Raw genomic sequence first — 15615 nt, forward strand, 5'->3', positions numbered from 1 at the left:
TTCCACACTGTAAGTAATCTAATCTAATCTACACGGGCCCCAAGACCCCACCTGTTACTCCGTTACATCAATGACTGTATTGGCGCTACCTTGTGCTCCCAGGAGGAGGCTGAACAGTTCATCTACTTCACCAACTCCTTTTACCCCACCCTCAAATTTACCTGGACCATCTTGGACACTTCCCTCCCCTTCCTGGACCTCTCCATCTCCATCATCAGCAACCGAATAATGGCTGACATCTACTACAAACCCACAGACTCCCACAGCTACCTGGAGCACACCTCTTCCCACCCTTCCTCCTGTAAAAATGCCATCACTTAATCCCAGTTCCTCTGCCACACCTGTTCCCAGGTTGACCAATTCCACCTTAGTAAGTTCCAGATGGCGTCCTCCTTCCAAAATCACAATTTCCCTTCCAATGTGTTCGACAATGCCTTCCAGTACATCTCATAACCTTACCACACCACTGCCCTTGAACCCCACCCGTCCCAAAGGAACAAGGCCAGAACCCCCCTGGTCCACACATTCCACCCCATCATCCTCCACCACCTACAAACAGCCCTCACCACCAGAGACGTATTTCCCTGCCACCGAAGGAAGAGCAAAACCACTCCCCTCACTTCCATCCAAAGCCCCAAGGGATCCTTCCACATTCATCAGAAATTTACCTGTACTTCTATCAATGTCATCCACTGTACCCATTGCACCCAATGTGTTCTCCTCTACATGGGGGAGACAGGACGCCATCTTGTGGATCATTTCAGAGAACATCTCCGGGACGCCCGCACCAACCAACCCCACCGCCCTGTGGCTGAACACTTCAATACCCCCTCCCACTCTGCCAAGAATGTGAAGGTCCTGGGCCGCCTCTATCGCTAAACCCTTACTGACACCTGGAGGAAGAATGCCTCATCTTCCACCTTGGGACCCCTGTAACCACATGGGATAAATGTGGATTTTACCAGTTTCCTCAATTCCCCTTCCTCAACATTATCCCAGTCCCAAACCTCCAACTCAGCACCGCCCTCCTGACCTATCCATCACCTTTTCCACCTGTCCATCCACCCTCCTCTCTGACCTATCACCTTCTCCCCCACCTTCATCTACCTATCGCTTTCTCAATTACTTTTCCCCCCAAACCCCATCCCCCTCCCATTTATCTCTCAATCCCCGCCCACAAGCCTCATTCCTGATGATGGGCTTATGCCTGAAATGTCAATTCTCCTGCTCCTCAGTTGCTGCCTGACCTGCTGTGCTTTTCCAGCAATACACTCTCGACTCTGATCTCTAGCATCTGCAGTCCTCACTTTCTCCTAAAATGGGCATAGCATAGAAATAAGCAGGTGGAGGATTAAAAACTGTGAAATTCAAATGTTTTCCTGAGGGGATGATGTATTAGTAGTGCTACCAGTAATAGGAGATCCCTTCAAAGCCAGGTTTAGTGGTCCCCATCAAATTGAGAAAACATTGATTCAGGTGAACTGTCTGGTAAAATACCAGAGAGGAAAAGAAAACTGTATCAAGAATGTCATGTGAATATGTTGAAACCTTAGTATAATAGAGAGAAGGAACTGGAGAAACATGTGTTAGTGACTGTCCCACACAGTGAGGAATCAAATCCAGATGTTGTGGAGTTTGATGTGCCTCAAAATACTTTAAGCAATGAGGAAGTCCTTGAGGAATGGGGTAGGTTAGTGAACTGTCTGTCTCAGGAACAAAGAACACAGTTGAAAGGTTTATGACAGCAGTATGAGGACATTTGCAGGAATAAGATGGGGAAGGCTAATGCTATTCTACATGAAGTAGACCTAGGGAATTCTGTTCCGATAAAACAACATCCCTACAGGCTTAGTCCTTTCAAAGCCAGACAGGTCCAGAAGGAAGTGGAGGTGATGCTCCACGAAGATATCATCAAAACGAGTCAGAGTGAGTGTTTGTTCCCAAATCTGATGGGACTCAATGAGTTTGAGTGGACTATCAGAAGATCAATGCTGTCACAAAATCGGACTCATATCCAATACTGATATTAGAGGACTATATCGAGAAAGTTGGCTTAGCCAATTGCAGCACAAAGTTGGACTTACTGCGTGGTTATTGGCAAGCACCTTTATCAGAAAGAGTGAAAGAAATTTCTGCGTTTGTAACCCCAAATGGACTATATCAGTTTAAAGTGATGCTCCTTGGAATGAAGAACCCACCCACCATATTCCAAAGACTCATGAACTGAATTGTGGCTGGGTTAACAAACTGTGCAGTCTATTTGGAAGATGTAGTGATCTTTAATGGGTTCTGGATCACATGGTACAGTTGGCAGATCTCTTTGAATGATTAAGAAAAGCAAAATTGGTAATGAACTTACAGAAAACAGAATTTGCGAAAGCAGAGGTGACGTTCTTGGGACATAACATCAGTCATGGAAGGTTGACCCCAAGAAATGCAAAGACGAAGGCCGTTGAGGAATTCCATGACCAACCTCTACGGAAAAGATTCTTCGATTTTTGGGACTGAGCCAATTCCACCGGAAGTTTGTTCAGCAGCGTAGTGGCACCGTTAACATATTTACTGAAGAACCCAAAATATTGGTGGACGGAACAATGTCAGGAGACATCTGTCAATTTAAAAGCAATATTAACCACCAAACTAGTTTTAATGCACCAAACTTTTTGAAACCTTTCAAAGTTGCAATTGATGCTAGTGACATAGGAGTTGAAGCTGTACTGCTCCAGGAAGATGTTGGTGGAATTGAACTGCCAATTGATTACTTTTCAAAGAAACTCAACACTCGCCAGAAAAAAATACTCTTATGAGGAAAGGCTGAGACTTGGGTCTGTTCTCATTGGAAAGAAGGTGGCTAAGGGGGTATTTGATAGAGACATACAAGATGATCAGAGGATTAGATAGAGTAGACAGTGAAAGACATTTTCCTAGGATGATGATGTCAGCTTGTACAAGGGGGCAAATCTACAAATTGAGGGGTGATAGTTTTAAGACATGTGTCAGAGGCAGGTTCTTTACTCAGAGTGAAATACCGTGCCTGCCAACGCAGTTAACTCAGCCACATTAGGGAAATTTAAACAGTCCTTGGATAAGCACATGGATGATGATGGGATAGTGTAGGGAGATGAGCTTACATTAGTTCACAGGTCAGCACAACATCTGTGCTATATTATTCTATGTTCTATGAATTATTGAGTTTGGTACTGGCCTTCCAATATTTTAATGTTTATGTCCTGAACAATGTATCAGGGATGGTTGGGTAAACGGATTGCAATCCTTTTACATTTTTAGAACATTTTAAAGACAAGAATATGAGACTATTTCATTAGAGTCTTATGTTACAGATTTTTAATTTACAAATTGTACATGTTGCAGTTTGTAAGAATGTGATAACAGATGCAGTAGTTAATATGAACTTAAATTAATGTCCTATGTATTTCATGGTAATAGACTTAAGAATTCAAAAAACAAAGAAGCCATCTTTTCATTATGTTGGCTCGTTTCTTTTCTTAAGGGGTGGTGTTATGAAGTTGAAGGTGTATACTGTACATTTAAGAGAGAGTGAATGCAGGCACCTGTCATGTGACTGACTGCAGGCTCAAAGTAGAGTGGACCATTTGAAGATGTAACATTTGTGTTGTAACTCATATACGGAGTTGTTTTCACACCAATTTGAATTCAATCAATCAACTTAAATTATGCCCCCAAGATACTAAAACCCAATCTAATTTGAATTTTACTGTTTGACAACATCAAACCAATGAGATGATCTGATGTTTTGAGTATTTTGGACAGTTAGCCAGAGAAAGCGCACCATCTATCATTTGAATGATTGCCCACAACCCTTCTCCCTAAAAGGTGCCTTTCTCATATGAAACATCTTTGCAGCAGAAGACCGACGACGACCCAGGTGAATCTACAGAGGAAGTTCAACACCCGAAGATGACACCTGGTTTTGCAGATTGACTTGCTGTAAATGTAATAGGGGCTTTATCGGATCAGTATATTGCTATAGAGTAGGAGATAGATAACAATCTTTTAAGAGAAAGGAGGTTTACGGTTGCAGATAGTTGTTGCTTAATGTTTTCTTTTGGAGTTAAAGAATAATTTTTTTTTTCTTTAAATAGTGCAACTTGGGTAGTTGTCTGTCACTTATATTTTAACAGATTACGAGGCAAGGTGAGCTTTTCTGGGTGTTTGGTTTAAATAGCAGAAGGGTTTACCATGTGTTGTAACAACTCCAAGGTCCCTTTGTTCAGCAACATTCCCCAGGACTTTACCATTAAATGTATAAGTCCTGTCCTGATTTGCATCATTTAAAGAGTGATATTGATGGTGGCTTTGGAAAGGTTTGCAACTCTGATCGTTCTGCCTTCTTGGATAATAAAAGACATCTGGGAAAGGTGACAAAGTGAAATAATTTTCAGAATGCTTCCTTTCATTAACACTGATGTCTGGGACATGACAAAATGGAAATTGTTCACTTATTGAATGGGACAAATTTTGGCTGATGTAATTCCATGAATTTGAACTTCCTGGTTGTGGTGAAAGTATTCTTCTAATACAGTCAAGAGTATATACCTCATGTCTGCCGATTGTATTCAACTTAACCAAAAATTCATGAACCAGCAAACAAACTAAAGGTCCCACAGTTTCTTCCCAAATGATGATCCTGTTCACTTTCTGCTACGCACATGTCTGTATGTTCAGGTCAACACTTCATTATTCCTCATAATGTTGCTTTAGTAACCACAGGCTAAACACTATTCCCTTCAAGTAAAATCTGCACCCCAGTCTTTGTAGTTTCATGCTCATCCCCTATCCTATCATCATCTCTATCTCCACAATTTGAATGATGGTGATATTAAAGACCAGAAACTTTATTTATTGCTGTGCTAACAGCCTGCAAGTTGCAGCCTGAAAGTTCATTCCTAAATTTAAAAGAAACACAAAAGCATTGCTACTGAGTAAATTACACTCCAGAACACATCTACAGAAAGCCATAATGGAGCTTGTGAGCAAAGATAATCATGGGGGATATTAATCTACATTTAAATTAAACAAATCAAATGAGTAAAGGCAGCCAGGATGTTGAGTTCACAGAGTAGTTTCAGGACTATTTCTTAGCACTACATGTTATCATGCCAATCTGAGGACAGGTTGTTCCAAACTTAATAATATGCAATGAGGCAGGGTTAACTAATGGTCTCATAGTAAAGACACATTTAGGTATCACTAAACTGCAACCTACCTGCTCCGCAGGGTCCGAGGAAGGACCACTTAATTGGAAGCAGTCACAATCCACTCCATCAGACCACAGACCACTCAAATGTAAGAAACCTGCGAGCAAGTAGGGTAAGCATGCCAGCCTGCTAGTAAGGCTGAGACTACGTGGTTTCAAACCCCCCCTTCCTAGCTTACTCCAAGCAAATGTACAATCTCTGGACAACAAAATGGATGAACTCAGATCACGGCTCATCTTCAAGTGTGAACTGCGGGACTGCTGCACACTCTGCTTCACAGAAACTTGGCTCAGCCCATTCATTTTCCACTGTGCACTTCAGGCTGATGGCTTTTCTATTCATTGTGTGGACCGTCCAGCATCCTCGAGAAAGACCAAGCATGGAGGGGATTGCTTTTAAAGCAACAACTTGTGGTGCACAGACATTACAACCCTGGGCAGCTATTGCTCCCCAAACCTTGAATTCTTCACCATCAAATGCCGCCCCTTCTATCAACCACGGGAATCTACCACTGCTATATTAACTGCTGTGTACATACCACCACAATTAAAGGTTGAGGAAGCTCTGGATGTGCTGTACTCCACCACCAACACCCTGGAGACGGAACACCCTGAGGCCCTACTTATTGTAACCAGCAACTTCAATCAGACCAATCTAAGGAAGGTGTTGCCCTAGTACCACCAGAACATTTCCTATTCCACCAGGGGCCTGAACATTTTAGACCACTGCTAAACCACTGTGCAAAGTGCCTACCACTCTATCCCCTGCCCTTATTTCAGGAACTCCAACCACAAAGCCATGTTTCTTCTCCCGGCTTACAGGCAAAAGCTCAAGCAGGAGACCCCCCCTCAGATACAGGTCCAGTGCTGGTCGGAGGAGGCAGAGTATCAACTCCGGTGCTGTCTGGAATTGGACCACGTTCAAACAGTCCGCAGTTACCTTGGACGAGTAAGCCACCTCCATCACAGATTTTACCAGCAAGTGTGTGGAGGACTGCATACCGATGAAGTCAATCCGGGTGTTCCCCAACAGGAAACCCTGGATGAATCAGGACATACAGAACCTGTTAAAAACCAAGCCTGAGGCCTTCAGATCAGGAGACCCACTCAAACGTAAGGAATCCAATTATGACCTTCGCAGAGCCAGAAAGACAGCCAAGGAGCAATACCGATCTAAACTAGAGACCCAGGCAGACACCCAGTGACTATAGCAAGGACTGAATGACATCACAGATTCTACAAGGGAGACAGTGCAAGATACCAGATGAGACATATCCCTCTCAGATCATCTCAATGCCTTCTATGCTCATTTTGAGCAGAATTCCAGCGGAGACGTAACACCTATTCCAAACCTATCTGAACAGTCACTACATCAGAGGTCAGGTCAGTTTTCCTTCATGTGATTCCAAGGAAAGCGATGGGTCCAGACGGAGTACCAGGCCGTGCACTCCAAGCATGTGCCGATCAACTGTCCAAGGTCTTTACTGACATCTTCAACCTGTCCCTGCAGCAGGCCACTGTCCCTGCCTGTTTCAAGAGGGCCAACATCATCCTTGTCCTGAAGAAGGCTCATGCAGCATGTCTCAATGACGACCACCCAGTGACCCTAACTTAGGTGGTCATGAAGTGTTTTGAAAGGCTGGTCATGGCATTAATCAACTCCACTTGACCCACTCCAATTTGCCTATCAGACCAATAGATCCACATCAGATGCCATATCACTTGCCCTTCACTCCTCGCTACAACATCTTGACACCAAGAACAGCTATGAAAGAATTCTACTCATTGACTACAGTTCAGCTTTCAACACTATTATCCCCTCGAGACTGACTGAATATTAAACGTAATGATCTTGGACTAAGTTCCACTCTCTGCAACTAGATCCTCAGTTTCCTGACACACATTCCACAATCAGTGAAGATTGAGGACAATATTTCATCCTTGGTGCTCAACATTGGAACCCCCCAGGGGTGTGCAATCAACCCCTACTGTACTCACTGTATACCCATGACTGCGTCGCCAAATACCAGACTAATGCCATTTACAAGTTCGCTGATAACACCACCATAGTCGGTCAAATCTCAGATGGCGATGAAACAAACTACTGACGGGAAGTAGAAGATCTGGAAAAATGGTGCACTGGGAACAACCTATGTCTCAATGTCAGCAAAACCAAGGTGCTCATTGTTGACTTTCAGTGGGATGTTACTCATGCCCCCTCCCCCCTACACATTTAACAGCACAGAGGTGGAACAAATGGAGAGTGTCAAGCTCCTGGGAGTGGTCATCCATGACAAGCTTTCTTGGACGCTTCATGTGGACTCACTGGTTATAAAGGCCCAACAATGTCTCTTCTTCCTCAGGCAACTGAGGAAATTTGGCATGACGGTGAATACCCTTGCCAACTTTTATAGGTGCCCAATCAAAAGCATTCTGTCTGGATGTATCACTACCTGGTATGGTAACTGTACCATTCAAGATCGGAGACGGTTACAGAGAGTGGTGAACTCGGCCCGGACAATAACAAAAACCAACCTCCCATCTATAGAATCCATCTACCAGGTCCGCTGTCAAGGAAAGACCACCAGCATTCTCAAAGATCCATTCCATCCTGGCAATGTGTTTCTACAACCTCTACCATCGAGGAGAAGGTACAGAAGCCTGAACACACATACCTGTTGGTTTCGAAACAGTTTCTACTCTACTGTTGTTAGAATACTGAATCATCTCTCAAACTCTTAACATGCGCCTGTACCTGTGTGTTTTTTTTTTTGTTTTTGCCACTGTGTACCTACTATTTTACTTATCTATCCTATTTAACTCTGTGAACTGCCTGTATCGCTCGCAAGACAAAGCTTTTCACTGTGCCTCAGCGCACATGACAATAAATTCAATTCGATTCGATTCATAATACAATTGAATTTTCCATTCAGTTTGAGGAAGAGAAGAATGGGTCCATGACTAATGATTTAAACTTCAGTAAAGATATGAAGACAGAGCTGACTAAAATGCACTAAGAAATTAGGGTAAGGAGTAGGCAGCAGAGACGCAATGGTAGACATTTAAAGAGATATGACATTAAATCTGGAAAGATGCATTCCCCTGAGAAAGAAAGACTGTCGGAGCAGCACAGACCATCTGGGGCTAACCAAACAAGTTAACCTAGCACAACATTGATCAGAGAAAGTATACAATTCTATGAAGACTTCTTTTCTTTTTTAGATGGGCAGCTGTATATCGGACTCTACACTGATTTTTTTGGAGAAGATCCTGCAATATTTAGAAGTTTGGGCTCTTCTTTGACAACCAGAACAGAACACGATGACCGTCTACTGAAAGGTAATCATCCACAGCTTCTCTCTGATTAACCGCACACTTACCGATTGTTTGAACATTGCTCAGCAATTGTCCAGACACAGCTGATTATATCATTATTCAATCAGTCTTTGCCCTAGCTGGAATCGATAGTTTGCTGCTCTGATTTTTCGCTTGTTTCAAAAGTTACAGTTTGGACTTTTACAGCTCTTAAGCAAAACATGGGTTGAAAGAAATTATTACTTATGTGACATTACCAGCTTGTACATCAAGTGTGTAACATGATAGCTTTTTCCACAGTCAGTCAGGAAGCTGCTCTTTCACATGGAGTTCAGGATAATATCCACACTACTTCATGGGGGATGTGTTCATACTAAATCCCAACACTCTAAAAAGCAGGTAATAATTGTTAGCAAAGTACTCAGTCAGTTATGTTTCTGTAACAGCTGTTAAAAGGTTCAGAATTAATATGTTTCTATGTTAGAGATGAGTGGTTACCTAGCTCCAGGGATACCACTCTGTCTCAAGCATGGAGTAAGGACACAACCTCTATAAACCACCACACCCAGTCCAGGACTGATCCCATACCACACCCCCGCCATCTAGCCAATTCAGCTAACCATCCAGATGTGGAGATGAACATTTTGATCTGTTGTAAATATTAAATCTCTACAGTGCAGAAACAGGCCATTCAGCCCATCAATTCTGTACTGACCCCCAAAGAGCATCCAATCCTTGTAACCCCACATTTCCCATGGATAACTCATCTAACCTGCAAATCCCTGGACACTACAGACAATTTACCAAGACCAATCCACTGAACCTACACATCTTTGGACTTGTTACTCAGATATGCCTATCGACTCACTATCTCATGCAAATCCCCAGTAAAGGTTAAAATCTGGATGTTGAAACATTTACTTGAATTTGAGGCTTTGTCCTAATTTTTCTGTCCTATATTAATTCAGTGTAACTACACGATGTTTATAGCGGTCTCCCCACAGTTTTGAGGTTTCAGTGATTGAATTTGACAGACGAAGTTGTGCTCTATCAGAGAAATTACATTAATAAAACAACTCCAAAGCTGTAATTTCTGCTCTGAAACAATTTGGATTCATGCTAGTTTTGGTGAACTTTGTTTTAAAGTGTGCTTTATGTGGTAAATAAATACTTGTTTTGAAATGAGCACATTTTCCTGTCATAATTCACCAATTTAATCCTGGATAATTTTTGAAACCATCCTGAGGCAGTGTTCTGTAAATTATTACAGTTCCCATTGAAATACCCTCAAAACATTAAGCTCCTGGGTGAGGGCAGGTGAATTTTATTGCCTTTTTTTCATCCACACTCCCAACCTTTCTTGTCACATCAAGACTAATTTAGATAGGCTTCCTTTCCTTGTGGATGCCTTTGTCACAGATTCAAATAAATCTATGTTTTAAAAGGAGCCAATTTAACAGACTTTCTCCAGTTAATACAGTTAACGCAACACAAATGCTCAGGGATTAGAAATGAGAAGTGAGTCCAAAATAAATGAAATTAAAACAGATATACTTGATGGACTCTGAGGTTCATGAAGAGTAGGTGATAGGACACTGTAATTATTACATTGGGTGATATCAATTACATTGATGCCGGAAGTGGACAGGTGAGTTTGAGATGCCTGTCCTTACAAGTTTGCTGAAACACCATTGTCCTTTTTCCTTACTGTATTCCAGCAAAGAGAGACAATGCAGGGATGATTACTACATACCTTCACTTATTAACATGCACGTTTCAGTTTTGAAGTAGACCGTTAACCTTTGTTCCTATGTATTCTTGAAACAGTGAGACACTCGGCCTGTCTGGCACTCTGCACTGTGATTATCTCAGGGGGTTGCAGTTCAGTTTGCAGAGCTTTCCTCTCTTTTGAATTCCTACTCTTTGAAGATTCCTTGACACCTGGCAGGTGTGTCATTCCAGTGTCCCCTTCAGGCTGAGGGCACACACCTCCCTGTCAGCCACTGAATAGCATTGCTCAGAAATTATATTCTCAGTCATTTTCTTGTTGTATGTTGTCTTTTTTAAAAAAAATTATAATTAGAAGTTTAACATGACCACAGGTGATCCAAAGTTATGTAGACATGACAACAGTCCTAGATTTTTGTGTTCAGTCAGCTGATTTTAACCAAGCTCAAATTAACTTATTAATAAATAATTGCTGCAGTTTATGATTAGGAGAGATTATTAAAGAATGTCTGTTTCTGGTTACAATGTCAGGCTTTTCTACTGAAAGTGTAAACATAGAGCCAGGATAGAATAGAACTAGCACTTACTGTGAGATGCTCCATTCCTGGATAAATCTGTGCTTTGGAGGCTCAGATATGAGTGTTAGCTCCTTGTGTGAAGACTGAAAAGATAAGCACTATAACATGAGACATTGAATTTACAAAGCAACATGAATAATTACAGTATTATTGCAGGTCTGGATATTGTCCAAAATTATAACATTAATAATGACTTGAAGATAGTCATATTTAACTATTAGTGGTGAGCCTCTGTGGGAGGGATGTAGCAATCCCCAGAGAATTCAACATGAAAGAGCAGAATGATTCATGGGAAATAATTCAGCTGCAGAATAACCTTGACTGACTGTCCAGGAATCTCTGATTATATAGAACAGTCCATTCATGTCCTTGAAAATAATCACTTGACCAGCTCTGAGCAAATTCATTTTCACACACATGCAAGACATTTTTTCTTGGGAAATTTATATCCCATTAACGAGTTTCAGTTCACTATCCATTCATCTGATCCTGACAGTTCAGGAACACATTTATCCAAAGATGCTCAGAAAAAAAAGCCTTTCTTTTCATTCTTTTCATTTTGTTGATTTATTTTATTGCCTATTTTCTGAATGTGCCTCTTTCAATCTCAATGTTCAAAAAATGAATCATCATCCCAAAGGGGGGGGGGGGTGGCAAAGCCTTCATATTTTAAGAAGCAAACCCTCTCTCTGCCTCCTAACGTTTGGCTCCTCCTTGATCACCTGTTTCTCTCCCCAAGACTAGCTCTTCTGTATCACCTTTCAGACCAAGTGCAAATCAATCACAGTTTCCAAAGTCAGTTTTCATCAATCTCAGATACAGCTTACACCAGAAGCCAGACAGAGTAATTTTTTTCTAGGCCTTTCACAGGAAAATCTGTTATTATCAAAAATAGAGGTTTAAGTAATTGGAACATTTACTCAGATTTTAGTAAATGCCTCATTGAGGGGAGGTGACAACCGAGTGGTATTTTCACTGGATAATCCCCAGACCCACGTAATGTTCTAGGGGCCCAGGTTTGAATCCCACCACAACAAATAGTGGAATTTCAATTCAACAAACATCTGGAGTTAAGAAGCTAATGATGGCCACAAATCTGTTGCTGATTATTGGAATCAGCAACCCATCTCTTTCATAACTTCTCTTTGGGGATGGAAATCTGCCATCATTATCTCGTCTGGCCTCTATGAGACTGAATACATACAGCATGTGGTTGACTCCGAACTATCTTCTGGGCAATTAGGGTTGGTAATAAATACTGGGCCTCACCAGGGACGCCTTCATCCTGACAATGAATAAAATGAATGGAAGCTTTTCTCTAAACTAATACTTTGTGAGCTCAGGCCTGCTTTTGTTCTAAGTTATACGCTGTGCAGACTCTCGGAGAGCTTGATTCAAATGTTCTCAATCCCATGTAGGGGAGATATGGGGTTAGAAAGGATAAGGTGATGGAATGTCATTTCAATTTGTAACAGAATCTCATACTGATGCAACCAGTCTCTGGGCCATGTTCAAGATCCCAGGTCAGACATCGCAATATGTTCAGTTCTGGATGAGGAGGGGTACGTTGGCTGCCCTTTATTATCCTGCCCCCTTATTTTATCTTTAGACAGAACAAGGTTAATTTAAAAAGGGTCTCTTCCCTTATGGATATCTTTCTTCCATACCCAGATTAAGTTACCTTTAAAAAGGGCCAAATTAACTAGGCTTTATTGAGTTAATATCCAGAATGAGTTTACCAGTTGGCAAGTTTTGAGAAGATTAGTAACTCAGATTGAGGTTTGGGATGTAAGTTTGCTTGCTGAGCTGGAAGGTTCATTTCCAGACGTTTCGTCACCATACCGGGTAACATCTTTGGTGAACCTCCAGGTGAAGCACTGCTGATGATTTCCACTTTCTATTTATATGACAGGAAATGACATCAACAATCCAAAGAAACCCAAACATATAAATATAAAGCAGAAATCATTAGCATGCTTCACCCAGAGGCGCACTGAAGATGTTACTTAGTAGGGTGACGAAACGTCTGGAAATGAACCTTCCAGCTCAGCGAGCAAACCTACATCTAGAGTTTATTCTCAAACATTAGAACAATTAGTAACACACAGCACAGCTTAGAAATTAGAGAGTTCAAAAAGAAAAAAAGAAAAAAACATAGGTTAGATAAATCTACCTCTGATATGCTGCGCAAAGTGGATGATGAATATTGCAGTCATTGCAAGGTTATTGATTGATATTGGCACTTGAGTTATCAATTTTTAAGATTAGAACATAGAACATAAAACAATATAGTAAAGGACAGTACAGGCCCTTAAGCCATCGACGTTGGACCGATCTGTGAATATTATCTGATGTCCATCTCACCTACACCATTCCATTATTATCCATATGTATACCCAATGCCTATTTAAATGACCTTAACTTCAGCGAGTCTACTACTGTTGCAAACAATGCATTCCAAACCTCTACTACTCTCTGAGTGAAGAAACTATCCTTAATATCTGCCCTAAATCTATGTCCCCTTGTGTTAGCCTTCACCATCTGAGGAAAAAGGCTCTCATTGTCCACCCTATCTAACCCTCTGATTATCTTGTATGTCTTAATGAAGTCATCTGTCAACCTTCTTCCCTCCAAAGAAAACAGCCTCACTTCCCTCAGCCTTTCCTCATAAAACCTTCCCTCCATACCAGGCAACATCCTAGTAAATCTCTTCTGAACCCTTTCCAAAGCTTCCACATCCTTCCTACAATGCGGTGACCAGAACTGTACACAATACTCCAGGTGTGGCCTTACCAGTGTCTTGTACAGCTGAAGCATAAGTTCTTGGCTTCTCCATCCCCTTACCAATAAACACTGACACACTATATGCCTTCTTAACAACCCTATCAACCTGGGTGGATTTATATACCTGGACACCAAGGTCTCTCTGTTCAGCTACACTGCCAAGAATTTTATGATTAACCCAGTACTCTATATTCCTATTATTTCTTCAGAAATGAACTATCTTACACTTCTCCACATTAAGCTCCATTTGCCACATCTCAGCCCAGTTCTGCATCTCATCCCTCTGTAACCCACAACATCCTTCAGCACGATCCACAACTCTGCCTACTTTAGTGTCATTCACAAATTTACGAAACCATCCTTCTCCTCCAGATCATTTATAAAATTGACAAACAGCTGTGACCCCAAAACAGATCCTTGCAGCACATCGTTAGTAACTCTGCTCCAGGATGAACATTTCCCATCATCCACCACCCTCTGTCTTCTTTCAGCCAGCCAATTTCTGATACAAACTGCTAAACTACCCTCAATCCCAAAACTCTGTATTTTGTGTAATAGCCTATAATGTGGAACCTTATCAAACACCTTACTGAAGTCCATATACACTACATCAACTGCTTTACCTTCATCCACCTGTTTTGTCACCTTCTCAAAGAACTCAATAAGGTTAGTGAGACACGACCTACCCTTCACAAAACCGTGTTGATTATCCCGAAACAAATTATTCCTTTCCAGATAACAAATCCTATCTCTTATAACCTTTTATAACACCTTACGCACAATGGAAGCAAGGCGCACTGGCCTATAATAACTGGGGTTGTCACGACTCCCCATCTTAAACAAGGGCACATTTGCTATCCTCCAGTCTTCTGGCACTACTCCTGTCAACAATGGTGACATAGAATGAAAGCCAAAGGTTCTGCGATCTCCTCCCTAGCTTCCCAGAGAATCCGAGGATAAACCCTATCTGGTACAGGGGTCTTATCTATTGTCAAATCTTCCAAAATTGCTCAAGCTGCCTCATTGTCAACCTCAATCCCATCTAATCTTGTAGCCTGTATCTCCGTATTCTCACTAACATTGCCCTTTTCCAATATGAATACTGATGAAAAGTATTCATTAAGCACTTCTTCTATGTCCTTAGATTCCACACACAACTTCCCACTACTATCTTCAATTGGCCCTAATCTTACTCCCAGCATTCTTAGCTTTTGTGGACTACCAAAAGTTTCTTTGTTCAGGTTCATTTTGAAAATAGATTATTGGCATTCTGGGTGAGATGGGCTGTCTCTTTTGTTGTCCTGTTAGCTGGGTGCCATCTCGCACTAAATGTGAGAAAAGGTCTTTACCTTCAGAACAGGAGGAATGGGGAGACTGTGGTTTTATTTTCATAGCAAACTAATGCCCGAACCTAGACGAGTATATGAGAGCATTCAGTCCAGTAGCACACTCCAATATATTGAAACTGATTTGTCAACCTCTGTCTTTGTGGTTTTCTTCAAATGACAAACGCAAAAGAAATCTGCAACTTGGGACATTATCCACAATGGGGTACAGGGGTCAGCAGTCCCTTATAATCTTTATAGTCATGACAGAGCACAGTCCCATCTGTTTAATGTAAGTTGGCATCTTTAGATGTTATTTGCCATTGGTCTCTCACACTGAATTTTCACCTGCAGCCATTTTATCATCCTCGCAGTCCTCTTAAAATAAAACTGATTTTGGAATGGTGTGTGTATGTATAGTGCAATGGTGGTCAAATTTCATCCTGTTAACTATTTCTCTGTCTACAGATGCTACCAAACTTGTTAATGTTTTCCAGCAATTTCTGTTTATATTTCATCTCCTGTAGCTGAATATTTAATTGGTTTTGTATTCTGTATCATCGATATTACAAACTATGCCATGTTGTTTAGGAATAAGTGTGTCTGAATCATGATTGAAAATATACTCCAAGCAAATAGACTCATT

At 41.4% G+C, this 15615-nt stretch overlaps 1 protein-coding gene across 1 annotated transcript in view; it reads left to right on the forward strand.

The window, feature by feature from the left end:
• LOC140467040 (semaphorin-3E-like) overlaps positions 1-15615 on the forward strand; it is a 313608-nt gene that overhangs the window by 205869 nt on the left and 92124 nt on the right. Inside the window, exon 6 of the mRNA XM_072563104.1 lies at positions 8462-8578. Coding sequence (XP_072419205.1) covers positions 8462-8578 — 117 coding nt within the window. The remainder of the gene's footprint in view (positions 1-8461; positions 8579-15615) is intronic.

The sequence above is a fragment of the Chiloscyllium punctatum genome, chromosome 44 (assembly GCF_047496795.1).
Source record: "Chiloscyllium punctatum isolate Juve2018m chromosome 44, sChiPun1.3, whole genome shotgun sequence".
NCBI lineage: Eukaryota > Metazoa > Chordata > Chondrichthyes > Orectolobiformes > Hemiscylliidae > Chiloscyllium > Chiloscyllium punctatum.